At 32.0% G+C, this 12,293-nt stretch overlaps 1 protein-coding gene across 1 annotated transcript; it reads left to right on the top strand.

The window, feature by feature from the left end:
• The first annotated feature begins 1,810 nt into the window (after window positions 1–1,810).
• Window positions 1,811–8,879, top strand: LOC120625413 (gastrula zinc finger protein XlCGF57.1-like). Its single transcript, XM_039892468.1, has 5 exons — window positions 1,811–3,022; window positions 3,766–3,961; window positions 6,750–6,931; window positions 7,255–7,371; window positions 8,107–8,879. Exons 1-5 carry the CDS (start codon window positions 1,938–1,940, stop codon window positions 8,390–8,392), a joined length of 1,866 nt encoding a protein of 621 aa, XP_039748402.1. The 5' UTR covers window positions 1,811–1,937; the 3' UTR covers window positions 8,393–8,879.
• The last annotated feature ends 3,414 nt before the right edge of the window (window positions 8,880–12,293 follow it).

Here is a 12,293-nt window from a genome sequence, read left to right as displayed (position 1 = left end):
AAAGAAATCGCGAAATCTGTGAAATTATTATTTTTATTTACTATTGCGTTTGATTTATATATCCATAGATATAAATATTCTTAACGCAATAACTTTCATAAACCTTTAAAAACAGTTTTTAAAATTTTTTGAACGTAAAAAATATATTTATTTTGTTTAATGTTTCGTGATTTTATAAAAAGACAAGGCATATTGCCTTTGCTCATTCAATGAATTAAACAATAGCTGGCAAAATAAAAAACTGTGTTCGCGTGTACGCATACGAACACATAACTCACTTTTGCAATCACTTTTAATTGTATAGTACAGGTCCCTACTTCATAAAAATAATAAATTCAAGTCATCGACGTGCCAATAACGAGTAACTTTGTTATGTAATTATTATATATAGTTATTACATTTATAAGAAGACATAGACAAAAAACAATTTTAAAAGAATAATAAATACGTAAACTTAGACAAATACTGAAATACGGAAAATTTTAATTCGACACAGTATATGATATTAAAATTAATATATTAAGTAATTTATAAATAATACGTAGGACGTGAAATAAATAATGCAGTACAAAAGTGTTGTTAGAGCAAAAAATAATTACCTCATTCTGACAGTGTATTGTAAATAAAATAGATTGTAGTTTGTAAAAGTTTTAGAAACATTTTTTATATGGGACTTACACCCTCTTTGTTTTGAACCCTTGCGAAATAGTTGGCAGGTATTTAGAGGAGTCTACTAAAGTAGTAGATTTTTTGCGGGCAGCCACACTGACGTTTGAAACACTTTTTTTAATATTGTGATGTATTTATAAGATCTCAATACATGTTATATAAATTTTTATTTGCTGATGATATTAATTAAAAATGGAAAACATCTATATAATTCATACTATGAAGTATTGAAATATTACGTATTAATTTTTATTTCATTCATGTTAAGTTAATCTGATTAAATTGGATATTATTGATATTGAAATAAAGAATTTATTTTCTGTTCCGAGGTTTTTGATTAAAGGACCCCTCGAGAATATATTACACTTGTCTCCTTTAGTTATAATTTAAAATTAGTGACAATAACTAAGGCTTGGAGGGTATAAAGAGGTAAAATATAGGGTCATGCATAAAGAAGGTTGGAAAAGGTTAAACCTCTTAGCTCTTTAAGTTAAAGAAGAGATAATAACCGGGACCGAACCGCCCTCTTATCGTGCTATTCGGAGCAAAAATAAATATTTTGATATGATGGTGATGATAGATATAATTTGTTATACCACTTTGATGCTGTGAGAATTATTCTTCCTCTTTGGCATACAATAATTTCGAGGACAAAATTATTGCGAAATTGATCTTGTTGCAAGCTATAGGACTCCTGATCTAAATCGAATAAATGTCTCCATCAGATATTTGGATTCGAAAATCAAAATAATGTTTACCTGTACCAATGACTATACAAACAATCAGTAATACTCTCCCCGATGTCGTCGAGCCCTGGGTTCTTCCCATGGCAAGCTCTCGCACTCACCCCACTCCCCCGGTGACGCCATAGCAACCCCTCAGGTGTTTATCGGCAAGTGTTCATCCGAGAAATCTCGGTACAGTAATGCAGTAAAATTCAATTCAATTCTTGTTTATGGCTTTTGTCTGTGCCAACTGGGCACAAGGTACTTCGCCAATGTCTTGTAGATGAAGAAGGTACGAAGGAGATTGATCGGTGAAACTAATGAAAAGTTAATTTTGAATAATGCAGTAAAGTTAAAAATAAAGAGTATACAACTGACATTGACATTAGACAGTCCCTAAACAGATAATTGTCTGTGAAAGAAGTAAACGTCAAATCATTTACGCTGTGCGTCAAACAACAACAAAACAAAGTGGTGTTTCGCTTTGTGCTGTGTGTTTTCGTGGTTATTATATTCAAACTTTAACATGACAATAAAATAAACATGGATAATAAGTTAAGGAAAATAGTATGCAGGACCTGTCTTTCCGAGGCTTCTGGTTATAAGTCTTTACTAAGCAAAATGGACGGAGACAGCCGAACCTTACGGGAAATTATTTCTAATTTTATCAATATGGATATATTATTGAGCGATAAATATCCAAAACAGGTTTGCAATGAGTGCTACGCGATGATATTCAAGGCAGATGAGTTCAAAAAGCGATGTTTACAGTCGGAGACTATACTAAAAAATGGTTTTCTATCTCACACTTTCGAGGATCTCATAAAAAGAGAAATAGTTTGTACAGATCATACTAATACCGCTGAATCTCAAATGAATGATACTTATTATGATAATTGTATTAAAATCAATCACACAGCCAAAGGTGACTTAGAAATAGCTGTTGTGGACAATTATTTTAATCCAAAAGAAAGTCTCAAAAACGATATGAATTACGTTAAAGAGGAGCACGACGATTTTCTACAAGATGATATTAGTGATTTGGCAGACAGCATAGTTGTTGAGAGACCTGATGTTGAAAATATTCAAAATACTGATGTTACAAACTTAATGAGAACAAAAAGTTACGACAAAATTGTGGAGAAAACCGAGGTCAATATAAGCAACAACAAGATCTCATTAGTATGTACAGTGTGTCATAAATTTTTTTCTAATTATGAACTTTTACAAGTGCATTCACTTACACATAAAGAAGAGAATGTTGACAAAAATAATTATAAATGTACAGTATGCAACAGTAATTTCACATGCAAAGTATCATTAAAAACCCATACCAAAACCCATAGAGTAAAAGCCAAGGTTAAACATAAAAAAACAAAGAATAACATAGATAATAAAAATGGTTTAAATTTAATACTAATATGTCCAAAATGTGGTGAAAAATTTACCAACATGGGTTCATTCCAAACACATCTAAAGACGCATAAAGAAGACAATGAGCCAAATATCACTATTGATAATATTATAAAATTAAATAATGAAAAACAGAACTACCAATGTTCATTATGCATGCGTAAATTTGTACGTAGATCCTCTTTAGTAACTCATATAAAACGCCATGAAGACAGGTAACTATGTGTTTTAAAAAATCTTTATTTGGGTATTTTATATTTTGGTCCATAAAATCTCATAATGCTGTTTTCTGCACCTTTTTCTCTGTGTGTAGTAATTATAAACATTTTATAGTCCAAATGGATGAAATTTTATTTTTTAAAGTAATTGTTTTAATTTTCATGTCCTGTAGTTAGATAGAATATACAAATTTCATTTTTTTATCATATCATAGTAATACGTAATTATTGTTTTATTTTTAAATCTTTATTTAAGGAGCTTGGTCCTAAATATGATTAAGTCGCTCCGTAAGGGAATCCCAAGTTATTTATTAGTAGTTAAGTAAAGTACCCATGTATAATAATTGTATAGCAATAGTTTGTGAACACAATAGTCATGTAGAAAACAAAAAAGTTCTCTTATTTGAAACCCAAGGATGTTCAGGGACAGGTACTACTAAATAATCAATTTGATTTGACTGGACATGTGGTGCATTTGGGTGTCATGATGTGCCATATCATGGCACCCAAATATGTGTGAGATGTTATATAATTAAAAGTTTTGGTGGGCTTTGTCCTATGATAAACTAGACTAATGAGTAATGACTATGTGAACTAGACTAGTCTAGGGCACAAATTTAGTTAGCTCCAAAATTGCACTGGAATGGAAGTACTATTTGAATCAACAAAGTTTTGTCTTTGACTTGGTTCCTCTTTCAACTTACTGTTCGTTTACAAAATGTTTTTTGTATAATTCACAGAGCACAGATCAAGTATCCATGCAAGACTTGCAAGAGAGAGTTTCAACATAAGGCCCATCTTGAAAATCATGTTGTCTTGGTACATTCAAAGGACAAAGGATTTATGTGTGATATTTGTAATAAAAGTTTTTCTACCCAAGAAAGTCTGGATAGTCATAAGGATAGGCATAAAGTTAGCAGGAAACATGAATGCAAGGTAATTTTTTTGAGTTACGCAAGAATTTGGTTTAATCAAGATTAATTATTATTATTTTACAATTAACTAGCTGTTGTTTATGCAGTTCATAGGTATTGATGTTTTTATTGTTATGTAATTTATATGTAGTTTTACAGATATTTTTAAATAGTGTTTTCTTGTACAAAATTACATACAACTGAGAAAATTCTTTTTAAACACACCCGGTTTTTAAAAAGAATTTTCTCAATTGTATGTATCTCAAAAGGAATTGTTTGGTTTAGGTCTACTACTTAAACCTTGTAAACTCACAATAAATTCTAAATTAAATGTCAGATTAGCATGAATTAAAGCATATTTTGATGCTAAATAAATACCCTTGATGGTAAAATTCTTTATTTGAATACTGTCAATAGAAATGTAACCCACTTCTGTTTCTAGGGGCAATTTAATAAAATTTAAGAACACAAAAGCTGTTATTGCGACTTAACTATGATAGTTAGATATATTCCCTTGTTGACTTTTTTATAGGTAATAATGAGTACTTTAATCATGTAATACATTATTTTTATATATCATTAATATTTTTCGCAGCACACGCCTAGTAATTAATTTTGCTACTTTGGGTTACATTAATGCATCTTTCTTAAGGATCTCCCAATTTTATTGAAAATAAATTATATCCTATGTAACTTCGAGATAGGTTAGGTTTCACAAATAACATTTTTTTTATGTATATGTACCTATTGAATATGTATTTCAATGTATTTATATGTACCTATTGTTATTGGTATCATAGAAAAGGTGTGAATCCACCCAACCATATCACGATTTTCGTATAATAACTTAATTTATATTAATTACATTTTTATTAAAAAGTACAGGGGTACTTTTTTTTCAACAAAATAATTCGTATTGGAGACTAAACTTCACGCTCAGAGTCTTATCTTATTTCCATAACGTGCCAATAGAAGTCATCACATCTTGTTATTCTATCTAAAGGCAAATTGAAATTATATTTTTTTTATACTGACAACCCTAACATAGATTCTTAAGGAAATAATTGTTACTATAGTCGGAAAAATGTAATAGGCCCGTTTTGATATTTGTGCAAGACCATAGAATGTAACTTTAAACGAAACTGAAAGAAACAAAAAAATAAAAATCAATTACATACAGTGTTTTAAAAAATACGTAAATTTTTTTGGGACGTTAAAGATTATGAAAGAATATATCGCGAGTATTCTTTTTGCGCTTACTTCATAGTAGCATGCAATTTATAATTTTGCGAAACGTTCCGAAAACAGTTACGTTCTCAGTCTTTTTTTTTTTATACTAGAGCTGTAACCATTTTTTTACTGAATATCGAAATTAAATATTGTGTAGTTATCTTTACTGCAAAGAATGAGCTTGGTTCTCAAAATGGGTTCTAAATAATGAGTCTGAGATGATGTATCTGACCAAGCGGCACATGACTAAAGCGTCCCCACGCGCACTGCGCAGTTTTTCGTTCCTCATCTTGTAAAGTTGACTGTGCGCTCGTTTAAGTTTGATATATATTGTTTACTATTACGTTAACTATGGCTCTTCTATTTCGGACATTAATTTAAACATAGTGATTTGACTCGATTTTTGTGTTTGTTGTTATATAGTACTAACTCTGTTTCAACATGTTGAAAAGTGGACGTATAATCAACAGCCAGTCACGCGTATTGGTTGTGAAGTTAAAGGAATACTTTGAATGAACGAACACTGTACAATACATAATAATATCAATCAAGTACCGATACAAACTTGAATTGATTTATCGTGAGTATCGAGTACAGAGTTTTATGGTTCCATAACTATAGTCGTAAAAATGTAATAGGCCCGTTTTGACATTTGTCATTGCGACGTAACTAGTTATGGAACTATAAGACTCTGTACTCGATACTCACGATAAATCAATTCAAGTTTGGATCAGTACTTGATTGATATTATTATGTATTGTAAAGTGTTCGTTCGTTCAAAGTATTCCTTTAACTTCACAACCAATACGCGTGACTGGCTGTTGATTATACGTCCACTTTTCAACATTTTGAAACAGAGTTAGTACTATATAACAACAAACACAAAAATCGAGTAAAATCACTATGTTTAAATTAATGTCCAAAATAGAAGAGCCATAGTTAACGTAATAGTAAACAATATATATCAAACTTAAACGAGCGCACAGTCAACTTTACAAGATGAGGAACGCAAAACTGCGCAGCGCGCGCGGGGACGCTTCAGTCATGTGCCGCTTGGTCAGATACATCATCTCAGACTCATTATTTAGAACCCATTTTGAGAACCAAGCTTATTCTTTGCAGTAAAGATAACTACACAATGTTTAATTTCGATATTCAGTAAAAAAATGGTTACAGCTCTAGTATAAAAAAAAAAAAGACTGAGAACGTAACTGTTTTCGGAACGTTTCGCAACAATTATAAATTGCATGCTACTATGAAGTAAGCGCGAAAAGAATACTCGCGATATATTCTTTCATATTATTTAACGTCCCAAAAAAATTACGTATTTTTTAAAACACTGTATGTAATTTATTTTTATTTTTTTGTTTCTTTCAGTTTCGTTCCAAGTTACATTCTATGGTCTTGCAGAAATGTCAAAACGGGCCTATTACATTTTTCCGACTATAGTTACGTCGCGATGACAAATGTCAAAACGGGCCTATTACATTTTTACGACTATAATACTTAAACACTTGTATATTGACACCGGTCTGGAATGAATAAATATTTATTTATAACTTCAGAATCTAATTTTGTAGGTCTGCGGCAAGTGTTTCACTATGCTATCGACTCTGACGGAGCACCTCAAGATACATACAGGCGAGAAGCCCTACCTGTGCGCGGTGTGTGGTCGTGGGTTCAGCCAGAAGAACAACATGACCCAACATATGCGGCGGCACCAGGGCTTGAAGCCTTTCAAATGTGACACTTGCGAGCGGGGGTGAGTGAAACATTTCGATTTATCTATTGAATTACTAAACGCGCATAACTTGGTTAAAGCTTTAACATCGCGTCTTCCCACTTCTGCACTCCTGGTATTGCGATTCTCTTTTACATAGTTAAACTTATGCGTATATCTGTTCTGTCACGGACGGAATATGACAGTAAATAATATATTTCTTATCTTTGTGTATGCTGTCATATCAACCATGGCAAATTTGTGTATAGTCTAATATTAGCAGTTCCCTCCTACTTTGTCCGCGCACAACTTTGGATAGTTGTTTTCTTATCTTACAATTGATGGCATGCTGTTTTTTTTTTTAGATTCGTGTCAAAAGGTGAACTGGAAGCCCACGCCCGCAAACACAGCGGGGCGCATCCATTTGTATGTGACGATTGTGGCGGCAGCTTTACTACTTCTAGCTCTCTGACTAAGCACAGGTATGCAACTCTTTCAGAAACGACTTACGTTCAGAACCTAAAGTATAAAAAAAAAAAAAAAATTGTAGTTATTCTCATGCATTCGTTTTGGTTTTCGCGTATAGAGCTCAATAACTGTATACATTTATGTGAATAAATTATAACTCATTAATTATTACACTAGCTGTTGCCCGCGACTTCGTCAGCATTTATTTTGGGTTTTTAATAATCACGCTGGTACCCTCGTATTTCTTTAGATGCATTTTTTTTGCAAAATTTTACATAAATTAGTTAGGTATTAGCTTTTGCAGAAAAATATAATTCTATGTCGATCTCCGGGATGCAGGTTACATGCGTACCAACTTTCATCAAGATCAAACAAGAATCAGACACTTTGGCGTTTATAATAAACTAGCGACATGCCCCGGCTTCACACGGTTGCAATGTTTATACTTATAGGGCGCAATTTAAAGTGATTATTAACACAATTTTGTGATACATTAATTAAATCTGACTTGTTGGCAATGCTATACATCACATAACAAATCTTTGAATGTCTTTGCGTCTATCTTCATAATATGCATGTATGCACTGATAACACTACCTATGGAATCATATCTATCTATTGCTGCAAACTGCATTAAAATCTGTTGTGAAAAATCTAAGCGTATAAACAGCGGGAGTGACTTTATTTTATGTTTTGTAAAGAGGTGTGGATTAAGCTGCTAATATATATGCATGTATTTAATTTCACAGGAGAATCCACACTGGCGAACGCCCATACGCTTGTGACTTATGCCCAATGAGATTCACCGTACTAAATACTTTGAAGAACCACAGACGTACGCACACTGGGGAAAAGCCTTTCCAATGCTCGCTTTGTGAAAAGGCATTCACCCAAAGGAACGATCTCGTATCACATATAAGGTGTCACACGGGCGAGAGGCCTTATATATGCACGTGTTGTGGGCAGGCCTTTAGAAAGGCCTCCGCTTTAAAAGTCCACATTAAGGTGCACGGTAAAGAGAGCATGGCTATGTAGCGTTGACTAGTAACGCTAAGATGTATGCTACAAAAAAAAACGGTTTTTTTTTTGTATAAAACTGAAAATACGCTAAAACTAAAAATTAATGAAGAGACTGTAAACTGTAAATTATATATTTGACCTTGACCTTTTAAAACCCTAGTGTTTCTTCAAAAACCAATTCTTAATTAATACTCGGTGTAAAAGACACACACAAAAAAAAATTGAAATTATACGCGTTATAAAGTATAATAAATAGGTCAATATAATATTTAGCTTTTCATTAAAAGCAATGAATTACCTAAAAACAGTGATTTTCGTTAAAATCCTTAATGTGTATAACAATGCAGTATTATCGCAATACTTTTACGCGAATGTACGATCGTGTGTCTTACGATGTCACACGAGCGAGTGGCCTTTAATTTTGCACTGCGTTTAACATTGACAACGGGTAGAAAATTAAAATCGCTAAGATATAATATATAAGAGAAAAAATCATCTAAATGTAAAAAACTAACAACTTTTCATAAGCTTTCATAAGCTTTAAATTGTTTTATTTAAAAAAAAAAGAAATATATTATAAATAAATTATTTTTAATATTATAAATAAATTATTTATAATATAATAAATAATTTAATAGAACTGATCCTCACACGCTAAATAATAATAAACTATAGTATTGAACATTCAAATATAATTAAATGAGGTGTGATGAAATGAAAAAAAAGTAAAAATGAAAATCAAGGCATGTCTTATAATCAATTGATAATTATTGCTTCATGTTAAAATTAGGGTTTTTTTTGAAACTAATTCGTTTTATATTACATAATTAGAAAAAAAACGAGAAATTACCATTCAAATAACCGATAAATTAAAAATCAATCATATCTTCCTCTCAAGATTTCTTGCTCGTACGTGCCACACACTAAAAGTATAATTAATATTACTGAACTTTAACGATGAAGGAAAACATCGTGAGGAAACCTGCATGCCTGCGAGTTCCCCACAATGTTCTCAAAGAAAGGAAATCTACCGATCCGCGATGGGCCACGGCCTAAACCCTTTTCATTCTAAGAGGAGACAAGAGCCCTGTAGATAAATGAGGATTTGTTTTTTTCGGGATAGCCGTCTTACTTTCCGTCTCTTCAACTAACTCTGTGCCAAAAATCAAGTTAAATGGTTGCTTAATTAGGGCGTAAAGTAAGGACAAAAAAACCATGACACTTACGCATTCATAGTATTACAGAGGTATGGTTTCTTACAAAGTAAATATTTGCCATGTTGTCGCCGATTATAGCAAATTAAGTTTAATGTTGTTTCTAATACGTTTGTTTACGTGGTGCCATGTAAAAGCGGTAAGTGTGTTGTAAAGAGTTGGTAAAAAATATTGTTAGTATTTGTATTGTCAATAATATTGACTGTGAACGGGCAGCCTAATAAGTGAATTTCGAGCCAGTCTACATTTGTTTATACAATAAGACTGCTCTTCCAAAAATTTTGAAACCAACCCCAAGGCGATTTAGAGAATCTGTATCTTTTAACCACTGATTAGGTATGAGTTTGTTTAGGTAAATATAAAATTCTTCGCCCTGACAGTCCGGTCCGGTCCGGCCCTAATTACTTAAGACTGGACCGGACCGGACTATATTTATAATAGGTTTGATGACGGTAACAAAGAATCACTAAAATATTGTATTTGTTGATTTTCATTTTGATTTCAAACTATCAGTTGGTAAGTTTTTTTACTAAAGCTCAAATTTTCCTATGATGTCACGAGTACAGGCATGGCAACCAGCGAGCGTTATCGCGAAAAATGATTAAATTTAATTTACAATTTTCATCTACAACTCCTTATTTCTGCAAAAAAACATATTTTTTGGATATAGTAGATACTTCTGAATATTATAGGGCCGTTTTCAAAATTAGTAATCATGGCTGTTAGTTGTGTTAAGTTAACAAGAATTAGCTTGTAAATTATTATTTTTTTAACTTTTTATGATTAAAAGAAGGAAAAAAAAGCATTCTTCCAATTGTTTTGTGTATTTCTAGTTGTCCCCGGCATGCTTCTTTTGTCCTCTCTACCCTGTGAAACGCACTGTTGAAATTCTCAGTAAACTTCGCATACTAGGTCATAACTCACCTTAGTACTAGACTTTTTCGCTCGCAATCGAGGACTCGAGGAGTCGTTTTCGCATAATATCAAATGGGCTTTATTTTATCAATTTTAAAGTCGCAAATCCCGTACTTCTCATTTTTAATTTACAAATGTTCTGCCAAAAGCACTAGCTGAAGAATTACAGGCAAATCTGAGCTTACAATACGTATGAGATCCATTTTACTCGGATGTTCGTTTCAATTCTTGAAAACGACTCCTCGATTACGAGCGAACAAAACTTGCACTAAGGGTTCAGTTTTATCATAATCGAATGGATGATACATGATATATTTTTCGATAAATCTACTAATACCTCATTTGACTGAATTTAAGTTTAAAAACCTCTGATTTTAAGGACTCATTGTTAATATTTTTCATCGAATCAAACCTTCCTTCCCGTTAAAAAATATCGATAACGTGGACGATGGGACTATTTCTTATATAAATATTGAATTCCCACCGTCCCCGTTAAAAAGATAGATAACGGGACGATGACGACACTGTCGATAACTTTGGGACTGCACTTAATTGAACTGAATAAAAAAAATTATAAATTACGTCCACAATTATTTATTATCATGTGCCGCCACATTTACTTTCATAGGACTTATTCAATACAAATACGCTATACAAATGCTAGTTTGTAATGAACACATAAAAAAATCTTAATTAGTAACACATAATACTCTTTTTTTTTAATTATAGATGTAATTACAATGTAAAGTCTTTTGTTTTTTTATTACGTACAAATTTTGACAAACAAGTAGGTACTTAAAAAATAACAGATTCTTTTTTTTTTAAGTTTACAGTCAATGCCACTTGTTATGGTGTAAGGATTCTAAAGATACACCATACATCCTAATCTGCTCTGTGAAGGAAATTATGAATTTAATGCAAGACAGTGTATGTGTGACAGCTCCTAATACAATACCGGATAAATAGGAGATTTTTTTTACCAAAATATATAGAAAAGAGATAATGCTATGCATTCGATGATTTTTTTTCCATTTGTCTATCTGAGATCAGTCTCTGCACGTCTAGCATGGACAGGAGACAATTATGTCCCCAGGGAAAGGATAAAAATGTATCTTCACCCATAGCTATATCAACTCTCAGAGCACCGGCGGGAATAATATCCAAACAATATGTGTAATAGTAAACAGGAGTGAACTTTTGTTTTGTTAATTATATCCCCTGTCAGGTTTGTCTCCTGCCAATGCAGGACTAACATCAGATATGAGGCATTCAATGCTTAAAATAAATAATTTTGTAGTTTACTCCAGATTTGTTTCACAAAACTAAGCGTGAATAAATAAGTTACTTGTTAAGTCTGCGCTCGAGATCAATAAAATATTCAAAATTATATTTAATCTCCGATTAATTATCAGCGTGCTAGTAGAAGTTGGAAAGGGAGTAAGCCGATATTACGTAACAGTATTTCAGTATTCTTAAAAATGAAAATCTTATGTTCCACAACTTTGTCCTGAGATCAACACCTTTAGAGAAATAATTGAGCAAAGTTGACATAAAAATACTTAGTGACCAGTTTACATCAGTTTTGCTTACTTTTACGGTCAAAGTTCTTACATTATGTTAAAACCATAATTCACACACACATAAACTATTATATATCTTTATCCATATATTTCCTTTCCGAAAACCTTATATTAATTTCGGACGTCAATAAATAAAATATTATGTTAAGCACCAATCTTAAAATAAAATGCAGATAATAAATAATATTGAAGCTTTTAACAATCATT

The sequence above is a fragment of the Pararge aegeria genome, chromosome 7 (genome assembly GCF_905163445.1).
Source record: "Pararge aegeria chromosome 7, ilParAegt1.1, whole genome shotgun sequence".
In the NCBI taxonomy this organism is placed as follows: Eukaryota; Metazoa; Arthropoda; class Insecta; order Lepidoptera; family Nymphalidae; genus Pararge; species Pararge aegeria.
This window is presented reverse-complemented; position numbering and strand designations above follow the sequence as displayed.